Raw genomic sequence first — 12803 nt, forward strand, 5'->3', positions numbered from 1 at the left:
TGAGTTTAACCTTTTTTTCCTGCATCACAAGTGTGACATAAAGCAATTTAACGATGTTTTGTTGATATGAAAGTAATTCTGCAATAGCTTTTTTTATTTTATTTTATTTTAGCAGCAATGAAAACGGCGTTTTTCTTCCCGAGTAATTGCTTCAGATCATCACGGCCATTATTTATAAGCTGTTATGTGTTTGTTCTTTTTCTTTTCCGTTTTACCCAAAAGCGTCTTAACATTTTTACTCAAAAGTAGTTTAATCTGAACACAGTGCACACTTTGTGTCTTTTGTAAGCCAACATATCCGACTGGGACGTACAGAGGTTAAATATTTCCTGCGGAATCAAAAGAAATAAATTCTATTTTGCTAGAAGAAAATTAAGCCTATTTTAGGATGATAAGATCGCGTTGTTGTTGTTTTGTGGGCTTAATGATCTCATCCGTACAATATCGTTTTTCATTTATCTTAATCTTGTGTTGAAATATGACCTGGGCGTGTTTTTGACGGGTTTCGTGAGAATCACTCCCCGAGCGAAGTACTCTTTGATTCGATATTTTTTCCTTTCTCGTGTCAGAGACGCAGTAAGACTTCTGTTTTGGTTTATTTCCTCGAGATGAAGGAAGATTGACCAAAGTGCTTTTTGCAGACGCTGGCGCTTTAGACTCCCTTCGCACATTTTAAGAGTGTTGGAAACGGTTTGAAATCAGGGAAAAACGTTTGAGAAAAGCGTCTTTGGGGAGGCGGACGTGGCCGTGAACCGAAAGACTTGATTTGAAGCATTTGAAGATTGTATTACTCTATTTATTTCCTGTGAGCGTGTGAGGAAGCGGCCCATTGGATCCGAAGGCGGTGTTCGTGCACTGAACTCTACCTCTGCATAGAGTCTCCGTTTCTTATTTAATACCTCTCTCTTGCTCTTTCTGTCCGTTTCTCCGTAATCTTTCTCATTTTCGTTGCAATTACGAATTCGGATCGCTTTCGGGAACATTTATACTATACGTGGTTTCCTGTGAGAGAAAAAAAGAAGGAAAACTGCTGTAGACTTTTTAATTTTATGTTCGGTCGCCGGTCGTATGCCTGTTATTATGAATAATACATTGTTGTTGTCATTTGTTTCTGTTCCAAAGTTCCAGCCCTTCTTCGGTATGTTTCCAGTGTGTGCCAAAGGCTGAATCCTATCTCCTATGTATGATCTTAGTTGATTCTACTTTCTGTTTAACTAAGTGAACCCAGTCGCCTGCGGCAGTCCGCCCGGGAGCTGGAGGCTACAATGGTCGCATGCGTTTTTTTTTGTTCTCGAACTATGATTTCAACTGATGCTCCCAGTTCAGAAGCAATGTTTAGAAACCGCCACAAGAATAAACTTTTAAAAGTTGCAATAAAAAAACGATCGAATGTGTTTTTTGTGAGTCTCGTCACATTATATAAAACGTATAGGAAGGACTGGGTAATATCGTTTTAGTTTAGTACATTTCTTCTGAACCCCATTAAGTGTTAAGTGCATGGGTAAAATGTATATCTTCCAATTATTTCCAGTATTGCCACAATCTAGAAATTGAGATTTAAAATAACTAAATAAAAACGTAACAGCTGATTGACATTTTTATTTTATTTTTTGACTGAAACTAGTGAGCAAATGAGTCTCAATTTTGAGTTTTAATTTTCATAGGTTCTTAGGTATTTCAGTGTTACAGTAAAGCTTTTCTGCTTTCGATGTGACTCTTTAGCGTTTCTCAAAGAGTTTATTTCTTTCAAATTGCATCGAATAGTGGTCAGCGTTGAAGGACATCATTTACTTATACTGTATAAAATCAAACATACTGTTCGTTTTTTGAAGATCCAGAATGTTGGAGCTAGAAATGTTTGATGCATTTTACTAGCCAACCGTAATTCGCACGGCACCTCGTTTCATAAAATGAATAGTTCAATGACGTCCAAAAATAGGCCGACTCTAACGGCAAGCCATTCTGAAGCGGGAGCATATGGCCCATGTGTCTGTATCCTGAGTCTTCAGGCTTTGCACCTCTAAATGTGTCCCTAGTGATCTACTCCGCTGCTAGTTAACTTTAAAAAATGTCTTTATCTAGCGGCTCTGCTAATCCAATTACAGAGATACAGAGGCAAAAAAGATACAGTAGTTGAAATACTGTAGACTGTAATAAGTCATCTGGAACGGGCGGTATCTGTTCTAAATTGTCAATCACCGCAAATGTGTGCTGAAAAGAACAAATTTGGTTAGACTTGCAAATGCTGTATGATTTGCATCGTCTCTTCAATGCGGGCATAAAATAAAACGGTTGTTCACCTGCTTGCTTTTAAAAAAAAAAAGGATGTAATTTTCTGTGCTCCTAGTGTAATCAATCTGATAAACACGCTCCAAAAAAAGAACTAATTTCCCTACTTGAGTATCCAAGACAGATTAATAATAACATTCGAGCAGAGTGTCTGACGCTTTTATTTTTGCAAATATGTCAGAATGAATGCATTAACGTCTTAATTTATAAAGTGACTGCGAGGTTATTCTCTGACTAACAGGCCTAATTTTGGTCCGACGCAATTTCCTTCTCGCAGTAAATGTTCGCCACCCAAGCAGCTGCCAATATAAGTCTTCATTCATTAGAACGCAAGTCCTTCAAACTCTATGTCCATATATCCCTCATTCAAAGGTCATTTACACAGGGCTAAAAGCTTCTAAAGATTCCACTATGATCTACTCTGATCCCATGGCATTCAGTCACGCCAAACGCCTCAAGGACAGAGCTAAAGAGGGGATTCTGTTTAATAATGTAATAATATTAGAACCACCTAGTGCATCTCTGACAGAAGGCAGCCCAAAATGTCCTTGAAGAAGTTTAATTCATTATCCGTATTATCTGTATTTGCACAAGTATGCAAAAGTCGGTAACGCTTTAGCGAAGGTAACGCTGTTAACTATGACTTTTTCCCTTAATTTGCTGCTTATTAATGATTATTAAGTTTAGGTATTAGGGATTTAGAATAAGGCTTAATTGGCACTAATAAATGGCTAATATTCTAAAATATGCATGCTAATGAGTAACTAATAGGTGTATCCCTAATATAAAGTGTCACTCTAAGTCCCCTAAAAATATTAAAATACATTAAATTCACGTCAACACGGGAAGTCTTTGCTAAGGGTCCTACCACCCAAGACCTCAAGCGACTTGACACTGAACTGTCATTGAAATGCTTTCCATCATACACTTAATACGGTTATTTGATGCCTGATCCAGATAGTTCTTCTCCTGTAAGGACAAACAGAGCCCAAATATCACAGCAAGGCTTGCGTGCCGACATGCCTTTGGTGGGTAAGAATAGCTTCACAATGGAGCTCACGTCTCTAGTCTTCTGTTGTCTGGGAACAGTTGTTGTCAGGACAGAGGCAGAGGTAAGATGGGAAGCCAAGTTGGTGGATACGCCTGAGTCTTACCGTTGCGGATCCCAACCTGGTGTGCACGACCTGACCGGGAATTTCAGTGCTTGTAAATGGGGCTTATTTTTAATACCCACTTGGACTGAGTTTAATACAGACTGTAAAATCTTTTTCTCGTGTGGAATCAAGTGAGCTGTGAGTTGACCTGTGGGACATCCTGGGTGTGGAGGCCTAAATCTGCCGGCATGGCTAAACAGACTGCATCTGAAATTATCTTCACGACGTTGAACCATAACATCACCCTCATAGGTATGTGCACAGATTTTGGTATTTTAATACAAATTGATGCAGGAGCTCTAGAATGTATTTGGGCACTTTTGTGTCATCGTAATAGGTTTTTAACATTTGTTTTAAGGCTGTCATATTTGGAAGTATTCACATAAATGTTGACTATTTTAAACAATGAAACAATAGATATGCTGTCAAAAATGACATATTTGGTTGGTAAATGTGAGTGGATGTTCCTGGGAAAAGTGTTAAACTACACTACGTCTGCAGCAATATTTGTGTAAACTGAGTTATTCACTAAATATTGCCATTAGACAAATTCCTTCATTTAAAAAAAATGGCTAATTTGTTGACATTTTTCCAGAATGATCTCATGACCAATTCATGACAAATTTATATGACCTCACAAATTTTGTATGATTTCTGTGAGAGGTATGTTTAGTATGCATGTTCATTCATATGAATTTCTTTGAATTTACCACCAAAACACAATTTTTCACAAATAATACAGATTTGTATATGAGATATGTATATTGTATATGAGATCGTACAATTTTATACAAATTTGCCACCTTGTATAAGATACATGGATTGCCGTGAGGTTTTTTTTAGATAATTTTTTATATTTTATAATTACTATTAAGAGGCAAAGCCTTTATTGTAGAAGTAATAAACTAAAAAGTTTGTCAAAAGAGTACTTGAACCTGAAAACATTGTCAATTCCCAGACTAATTATAACGAAGCATTATAAACGATACGATAAACTAACAAAGACCTGTGTTTTTGGTCCTTAGGGAAAGCATGGCTCATCCTGGTGGTATTCCTTAGAATCCTGGTTTTGCTGTTTGCTGGTTATCCCCTCTACCAGGATGAACAGGAAAGATTTGTGTGTAACACCATTCAGCCCGGTTGTGCCAACGTATGCTACGACATGTTTGCCCCTCTTTCCCTTTTCCGATTCTGGCTTGTGCAGCTCTCCACCCTGTGCCTTCCCTATTTCATGTTCATCATCTATGTGATCCACAAAGTGAGTTCAGGTCTACCTGCTGACATCGGAACTTCTGAGTCCATAAAAGCAGACGCCATCTACAAGATCCACCAAGAATCATTCAGGAAAGCTTCTCTTTGCAAGACCGTCATGAAGGCCGAGAAGGGACGGGTGCGGTTCTTCACAGGAGCCTACATCTTGCATCTGTTGCTTCGGATGCTTGTAGAAGCTGGATTTGGAGCTGCACATTATTACTTGTTTGGCTTTCACATCCCCAAACGCTTCATGTGTCAGCAGCCACCTTGCACAACGATGGTGGACTGCTACATCTCTAGACCCACTGAGAAAACCATCATGCTGAACTTCATGTTGGGGGCAGCTGCTTTGTCCTTGCTGCTAAATGTGTGCGACCTAATCTGTGCCATCAAGCGCTCCGTGAGGCAAAAAAGCAAAGGAAAGATGCTAGTAGAGAAAATGTACTCCGAGGAGCAGTACTACTTGTCAGGGAACGGGAATCAAGGTGTGGACACCAGCATCCAGTCGACTCACGATGTTATGGGACCGGGAGGGTTCCGCAAGCGAGGTACCAGAAACTCGAGTGGCGATGAAGCTGCTTCTGTTCTCTTGGACGATGACCCTCCACTACCCTCTACTCTTGCAGGAATCCCTGCAATAACTGGAATGCCTAGTTCTAACAACAATGACGACAGCAGCAGCTACCAACCCACCCAAGAAGAGGGGATGATAAGAGACGGCAGCGATGTGGCACTGTACCCCAACGGACCTTTGGGGACTCCTAGATCCATCCGAGTTAGCAAACGCAATCGCCTCAAACCTCCACCACCTCCACGAAGGGACAAACTAGCTGCTCAAGGTGCAGTTGATGTCTCGGGAGCAACAGCGTTGTGTAGCAGAAGAGTAGGGCAGTATACTCTGGTTGAAATGACCACCGGTGAGGACGTACCAACTTGCAATGGAGACGAACAAGAAAAGAGGTCGGAATGGGTTTGACTCTCCGGATGACGAGAAGCTTTCATTTTGAAGCATTGCAAGTTGGTTGGGACAGAGTCACTTGACTGCTTGGAGAAACGAGGTGAAATGAGGGGTATTATTAGATGCCAACGTCATGGACACATGCCAATCCTTGGATCAGCTACGCCCATCAGCATCCACCTGCCTCTCATGTTTGTGTTAGCGCATTCTGTCTTTCTTTCACGACCCAGACAGGCCTTGACCTGCCTTGCCCCTGCGGCAATCAAGGGACACCGAAGGCCTTTCTAAAAACAGGTCTGTTCCAGCCACCCAGGGTCTCTGAGGTTAAGCTAAGACTGACATACTTTTCACTTTGACAGAGAACAACCCTGAGGGTACAAAGGTGTTTTAAAGCTCCTCCAAAATCCTCCAGCCTGCAAAAACTCAGGAACTGTCAACTATTAGTCAACTGCATCCCGCCATAAAGCAATTACTGCCCAGGTTGCTTTTGTATTTGCGGAGGTAGCTTGTAACACTATTTCAAGGACCTGCTGGGGTTTGGTTTGGAGCTTTAGAACAAACACTTAAAATAGAGCTCCGTAATCTGGTGTAACACGAGAGCAAGATGATGCGCGCCTTTCAGACTCTTAGAAACTAGCCGCTACATGTAAACGATTAGGCATGTTAGCTTTGGACAGTCACCTATACTGCAGCCCTCCTGTCCTCACAATGTCAGTCATGTGTCTTATTAAACGCACCAGAGACTTCTGGGATGGGCTATTTATGGAGTTTCCTTATACATCACTGGTGTTGATTTGTACTTTTTATCTTTTCTTTAGCCGCTAGAAGCTAGGGATCTTTAGTCTGATGTCAAGACTCTTTACTATGGCTTTTATTTTATTACCTTTACTTTTATTATATTATTAACGTTTCCCAAATGATACAACTTTAAACCGGTGACTAGTACAGAAAGGACAGACTGCATGAACTCCTGAATCTCAATATGCAACGCGTTCAGTGTCACTTTTTTCATTTCTATTCAATCGCGATGTCAGCTGGATTTCAAATGGAAAAGAACCATTTCCGAGATGATAACTGGATCCCACTCGTGCGGATTAACGTGACCACAGGCTAACACATTACTTGCCCCGCATCCCTATCTTCCCCTAATAGTACTGAAAAATACTAATATCCCACAGAATTAAAACATGAAATACAAATATGAAACATTTTTGAGGATTTATGAGGTTTTACGGGTCATCACGGTCTTGATAAACAGAGGACATCCATCCTTAAGAGTAGTAGTCACAATTTCAACCTGTAGCTGCTTATTTAGGGGAAGATATATCCATTAAATTTCCTCAAAGAACCCGATTGTTCACTTTTAAGACATTACTATTGTGATCAGCAATTAATCAGTTGTTTATTATTAACTGGTTTGGAAGTAGCTCTCAATGAGGATATTTTTATTTCATAATTATCAAATATCTAATAAGCAACTACCTCTGTGCACATTTAAAAACAGCCACCCAAATGACCAAAAGTGCTGTACATTAAAACTTAAACCACAAACATAAAAAAAGAAACGTATGAATTTTAAAATAATAGTAATAATAAATGCAACAGACTATTAGTTAACAATTAGTTTAGTACTACCTAATACTTCCTGCGTAGTTACTTGTTGACAACAGACCTGTTAATATATCACCACAAATCTGCAGTGGATGAACATCCTCTTAAAACGCTGACAGATCATGCCCTCCAGTGGACAGACATGCGCAGAACTCAGGACAATGATGGACAATTTTTACTACTGCAAATGTTTGTACATCGACGTGCAATGAATTCAAATGACTTTTGTTATTTCAGCTGTATTTGACACTTCGGGACACGTTTAATACGTTTCTATAAATATACTGCTTGTATTTATATGTATGCTAAAACTTTACTGCAAATGTAAACATTTGATATACCGCATTATTTTGCATAGCATGCCGGCTATTTGCAAATTATCTTTTTTTTTGGGATGTGAGAATTATCTTTTAAGGGCAGAAATAGACAGTGCATGTGATTTTGATTTATGATAATGTTTCTAAATATATTGTCGCTGCGGTAATGGATTGAAGTGCAAAATGTGTTTTCAGATTAAGAAAGAACTGCAAGCGCACGATGAGTTTGTTCTTGGCGTCGCATATTTAAGGTGAGATGTAATATTAAAATAAGAGATGTTTGAAAACGTACCTGTCTCGCGTGCAGCTGTTACTGCTCTCTGCCGGCGGGAGTTGATACTGCACTCTTCCGGTTTCAACCTTTATTCAAATGGCTGGTTGTGGCGCGGGTCGTAAAATGGGCGTAATATAGCGCCCCGGAAGTTGTCTTTGATTGGTCAGATCACGCTGGGCTAAATAACAATAATTATTTTAATTCAAATAATCGATGTATTTTATTTTTAAAGCGCTAATAATCTAAAACTTATTTTACAGGTGCGATTTTATTGTCCAGACCGCTGCTCGAAGAGGCGCGTGGGCGGAGATCACGTGGTATCTGTTAGTTTTCCCAGCACTGTAGAATAAAGGCGAATCGTAGGCACTTGCGATTACTCGATGAGGCTTTTGTTGTTTCATTTTTTTTTAGAAATTTAATCCGCATGTCAGGTTACAGTTTTGAAGATTAAGATATAAAACGTACCGAAAATGGATATTGGTTTTTAAGCACTTCCGTGAGTAATACAACTCGTTTAGTGGTTTTATGCCTGTGAATATATAGGCTACCCATATTCTACTAATAAACAAACGAGAGGACGACATATTAAAAAGAATATATTATTTGTACGCTTTAAACTTTCTTTTCCACTTTTACGGCATTTAACTGTCGGTTTTATGGCAATTGTCAGTAAGACATTTATATTACAACAAAGGAGGGTTTTGATTTAGGCTACACGAGCTTTAATTTCTAAAGAAACCCCACAAAACCGCGTTTATTTGTAAAACAATTCAAACAGCACTCTCTCTCATACAAATGCATCTGCTTCCCCTCGCAATGCGCTTAATGTCTCTCGGATGTGTAGAAATGTACATATCTGCAGCTGCTTAGTTACAGCTGACAACTAAGAGCTGAGCGAAAACAACTTAAAGTATCAGATAATGTGCAGTTATTGATGCAAGACGGTAAAATTCCTGCAAGTTAAGCTCGGTGAACGTACCGGTAATTCCTCGCTTTGACCGCTAGGTGGAGACAGAGTACAGCAAAACTAATAGTTATTGTCGCTACGAGTGTAGGAAAGCACAAAAATGTGTTTTAAATTCCATGCATTATTATTAATATTATTAAGGACTTTACGCTGGTTACCATTATTATTATATTACATTCTAGAATCACAAATCCACCAAAAATGTTTTGTGTAGAAGGAAATACTACACAGCACGTTACTTTTAAATGCTAAAAAAGCGCGATAGGTCTTTATGGTATCAGAACGCATTCAATTAAATACACCTTTTTGTCCTTTGACTAAAAAATGGTCATACGCAGGTCATTTTAGATCTGCTAAAAATTAAATATTTCAAAAGGGCATTCCAAATTAGACAACAAAAACAGCTGTCGTGCGATATAACACAAAACTAACCGTTCTGCAACAATTTCAATGTCACTCTTTGTTTGAGGATCTCCATTGGGAGTTTGGGAAAGGCTCTGTTGATTACGTAAGGGACCACCTGTAGGTTTTCATTCACCGTCTCTGTGAGTGTAACTACTATTAATACAGCTGGAATTCAAAAAGGACGTTTTAATAGTTACAAAAAAAAAAAAAAAAATCAAACTGTCACAGGTTTTCTCTGACAAAACATGGCCGGGCCCCCGAGCTTCAAAAAAAAAAAAAAAAAAAAAAAAATTCTACAACGTCGATCAAAGGACAACGGTCTCAAATTAGACATTAAAAAACTCTGCGCATCAGTCTAAAGGTTCTATCTACATGGCACCTTTATTCTAGACTTTAAAAGAAAGATCAAAGTTTCCCCGGATGAAAAGGACCCGTTTCCTGCATTTAAACCCCATTCCCCGGCCCTCTTTTAGTAAATTAAGCGGCGAGCACGTGAAGGGTTCAACAATTATGGAGATTCTCCGACACAAGGCCCTCGTCTCTAATTAGGCCTCAGATAGCGAAAAGAGTTTCTCTCAACAGAACCCACAAAAGCATCTCTGAAAGCACCTTCAATGGGAACGAGCACAAAGAGCCGACGAGGAGCACTCATTACCAGAAGCTTTAAAAAGCGCCACTTGATCCGGATTCCTCAAAAAAGTTTTTATTGTCAAAATAAAAGTCATATTTGCTTTGCGTGTGGCATCTACACTATATACAAAAAAATGTACAATAATTTTATAAATCATCTTTTATACACCATTTACAAGTTCGTATAAATACATTTCGCATTTTTTTTAAAAAAAGGAACGACAACCCGTATATAATAATAACAATAATAATAATAACGATAACAATAATAGGGCACTGAAACGTTAAGGCTTGCTCAGACCGTCTTTGATTGTTGGGACGATTGAAAACTTGTCGTGAAATGCTGCAAGTTGGGGGACATGCGTTGTTACTCCGCTAGGAACAATGTAATGCCCGGATTCTCCTTAAGAACGGCTGCGCGTCGCGTCCATATCAATAGAATGGAATTAGCGCGCCGTGATTGTTTCTGCGTCGCCGCATTGTTTCGACCGGTTCGTCCGCTAATAGAAACCATCAACGAGTTCGTTTGTATGCAAACGACTGAAAAGACTAAGAGGCTAACTCCCCCCCGCGCGCGCGACGGTTGGTTTCAGACCTGGGACAAAGGCATCTGCTTGGGGCAGGACACCGAGCTGGCGGTACCGGACCTCCACGTTAATCCCGTGCTCACGTCGCTGTACATGGACCCCCCGGAGCCCTTGCTGCCCCAGCAACAGCGCGTGCAGAAACTCCTCCAGGACTCCAGGGTCTTCCCGGACCAGGTCCAAACTCCAGAGGTGATGCCCACCAGAAGGCACATGAAGTATTTGAGCATAAAAACGGCATAGTCCGGCCTCTTGATCTCCTGCTCCAATAAACACGAGCAGTTATGGGTGACCTCCCAGCTCTGTCTGTTGTGCTGCTCGTAGAAGTAGCACGCCACGATGATGGTGGCGGGAACCGTGTAGAGCACCGTGAAGATCCCGATGCGGATCATCAGCTTCTCCAGCTTGTCCGTCTTAGTGCCGCCCTGCTTAATGACGCTCCTGATTCTGAAGAGCGACACGAATCCGGCCAAAAGAAACATGGTGCCGATGAACAGGTAGATCACGAGCGGCGCGAGCACGAAGCCCCGCAGGTTGTCCAGGTTCTGGTTGCCCACGTAGCAGATCCCGGCCACCGGGTCGCCGTCCACCGAGCTCAGCGCGAGCACGGCGATGGACTTCATGGACGGGATGAGCCAGGCGGCCAGGTGGAAGTACTGAGAGTAACCCGCGATGGCCTCGTTGCCCCACTTCATGCCCGCCGCGAGGAACCAGGTGAGCGAGAGGATGACCCACCAAATCGAGCTGGCCATCCCGAAGAAGTAGATCAGCAAGAACACCACGGTGCACAGCGCGGGGCCGGTGGTCTCGTAGTGGATGTGCTCCACGTCGTACTCCCGGTTACAAGCCACCTTCTCGTGCCCGGCGATCAGCCGCACGATGTAGCCGATCGACACGAACATGTAGCACGCCGAGAGGAAGATAATCGGGCGCTCGGGGTATTTAAAGCGCTCCATGTCGATCAGAAAGGTAGCCACGGTGGCGAAAGTGGATATGAAGCACAGCACCGACCAGAGCCCGATCCAGAAGGCCGTGAAAGTGCGCTCGTCCTGGGTGAAGTAGGGGTTGTGACACGGCATGGCGCAGTTCGGGATCTGACCCGTCTTGACGCGGTTGTACAGCGGGTGTCGGTCGCTGTTCACCGCCACCATCGGCGCGCGGCACTGGCAGCCCGGCTCGCAGGGCTTGCTCGCTTTCGCTCCGCTCTTCTTTTTGTGCGGGTTGAAGGCTTTGCTGGGGTAGTTGGTGGGTTTGGACAGCACCGGCGACACCGTGGTGGAGTCGGTTCGGTTGTAGTCCATGCACAGCGTGTCCGGTGCGCCCTGCACGGGCAGCAAATCGCACCGCATGCGATCCGGCCAAGGGAAGCCGTACTGCCGCATGAGCGGGGCGCAGCCCGCCTTGGCTCGCTCGCACACGCTCCGACACGGCGGCAGGGGCTTCTTATAGTCCTCCAGGCATATGGGGGTGTACATGCTGCACAGGAAGAACTTGAGATCCGGGGAGCACTGGATCTCCACCAGAGGCCAGAACTGGTGCACCTCCAAGCCGGCTTCGTCCTGCGTGTCGTGGTTGAACTGGTTGGGCATGTAGGTGTAGTTGTAGCCGATGCCCTTGCACAGAGGAACGGCTATCTCCTGACAGGTGATCTCCTTGGCCGTGGTGCCGCTTGACCTGGGCAGCAGGGCGAGCGCGAGGAACAGGTAAATCCCCAACAGGTAGCACTCCATTCTTCTCTCCCCCCCCTCTCCTGTCAACACATGCGATGCAGCGAGCGCTGGAAACAGTTCGGTTCAGATCTTGAAGAGCAGACCCATCTCCGCTTCACTCGTTTGGCACGGACTCGCGGTTGGGTTGCATACCGAGAATAAATAGCCCTCGGCCGGGCGCGGGCAAAATGGCTGAGGGAATAAATGCGAGCGTCTCGTATTTCCTCTCCTTGTTCCCGCTCCGGCGATCCGTCCCGAAATAAAGCCGCGTTTCAACAGCCTAAACTTCTCCGCTGACAAAAACACTCCCGGTGTAAACGCGTTTTCTACATTCGTTCCGTTCTCGTGAGCCTTTCTCATACAAATCAGTGCCGTGGAGTAGGACGCACCGAGTATAAAAGACAGCCGAGCGGACACGCCCCCCATGCGCCGATCGCCAATCGCGAAGCGGCGGGGGCGGGTCGCCCGGACGCGTCCGTCAAGTCTGCTCAAGGTGTACGATTGCAGAACGGCGCTTTTGAAAAGGAACACAAATTAGATCAAAGATAAGCGTTTGAGCCTGAAGGAGGCAGTTCGCGCATAAAACAAAAGTAATAAATGCAATTAGCGTTTGCATTGAATCCCTAATGTACGGTTTTGTGTTATTTGATG

At 42.9% G+C, this 12803-nt stretch overlaps 2 protein-coding genes across 2 annotated transcripts in view; one reads left to right on the plus strand and one right to left on the minus strand.

Annotated features, from left to right (window-relative positions):
* Window positions 1-8206, plus strand: part of LOC122329592 (gap junction delta-4 protein) — an 8795-nt gene extending 589 nt beyond the window's left edge. The window contains exons 1-2 of the mRNA XM_043225917.1: window positions 1-3695; window positions 4469-8206. The exon at window positions 1-3695 is cut by the window's left edge and continues 589 nt beyond it. Of these exons, the coding sequence (XP_043081852.1) occupies window positions 3632-3695; window positions 4469-5673 (1269 nt within the window). The 5' untranslated portion in view covers window positions 1-3631 and the 3' untranslated portion in view covers window positions 5674-8206. The remainder of the gene's footprint in view (window positions 3696-4468) is intronic.
* A 1710-nt stretch (window positions 8207-9916) lies between these two features.
* Window positions 9917-12537, minus strand: fzd8a (frizzled class receptor 8a). Its single transcript, XM_043226900.1, has one exon. It carries the CDS (start codon window positions 12171-12173, stop codon window positions 10449-10451), a length of 1725 nt encoding a protein of 574 aa, XP_043082835.1. The 5' UTR covers window positions 12174-12537; the 3' UTR covers window positions 9917-10448.
* Between the last annotated feature and the right edge of the window lie 266 nt (window positions 12538-12803).

The sequence above is a fragment of the Puntigrus tetrazona genome, chromosome 24, assembly GCF_018831695.1.
Source record: "Puntigrus tetrazona isolate hp1 chromosome 24, ASM1883169v1, whole genome shotgun sequence".
Taxonomy (NCBI): Eukaryota; Metazoa; Chordata; class Actinopteri; order Cypriniformes; family Cyprinidae; genus Puntigrus; species Puntigrus tetrazona.

What these genes read in the sequence shown, in the direction of transcription:
- fzd8a (XM_043226900.1), bottom strand. Translation starts at nt 12,173, where the DNA reads ATGGAGTGCTACCTGTTGGGGATTTACCTGTTCCTCGCGCTCGCCCTG.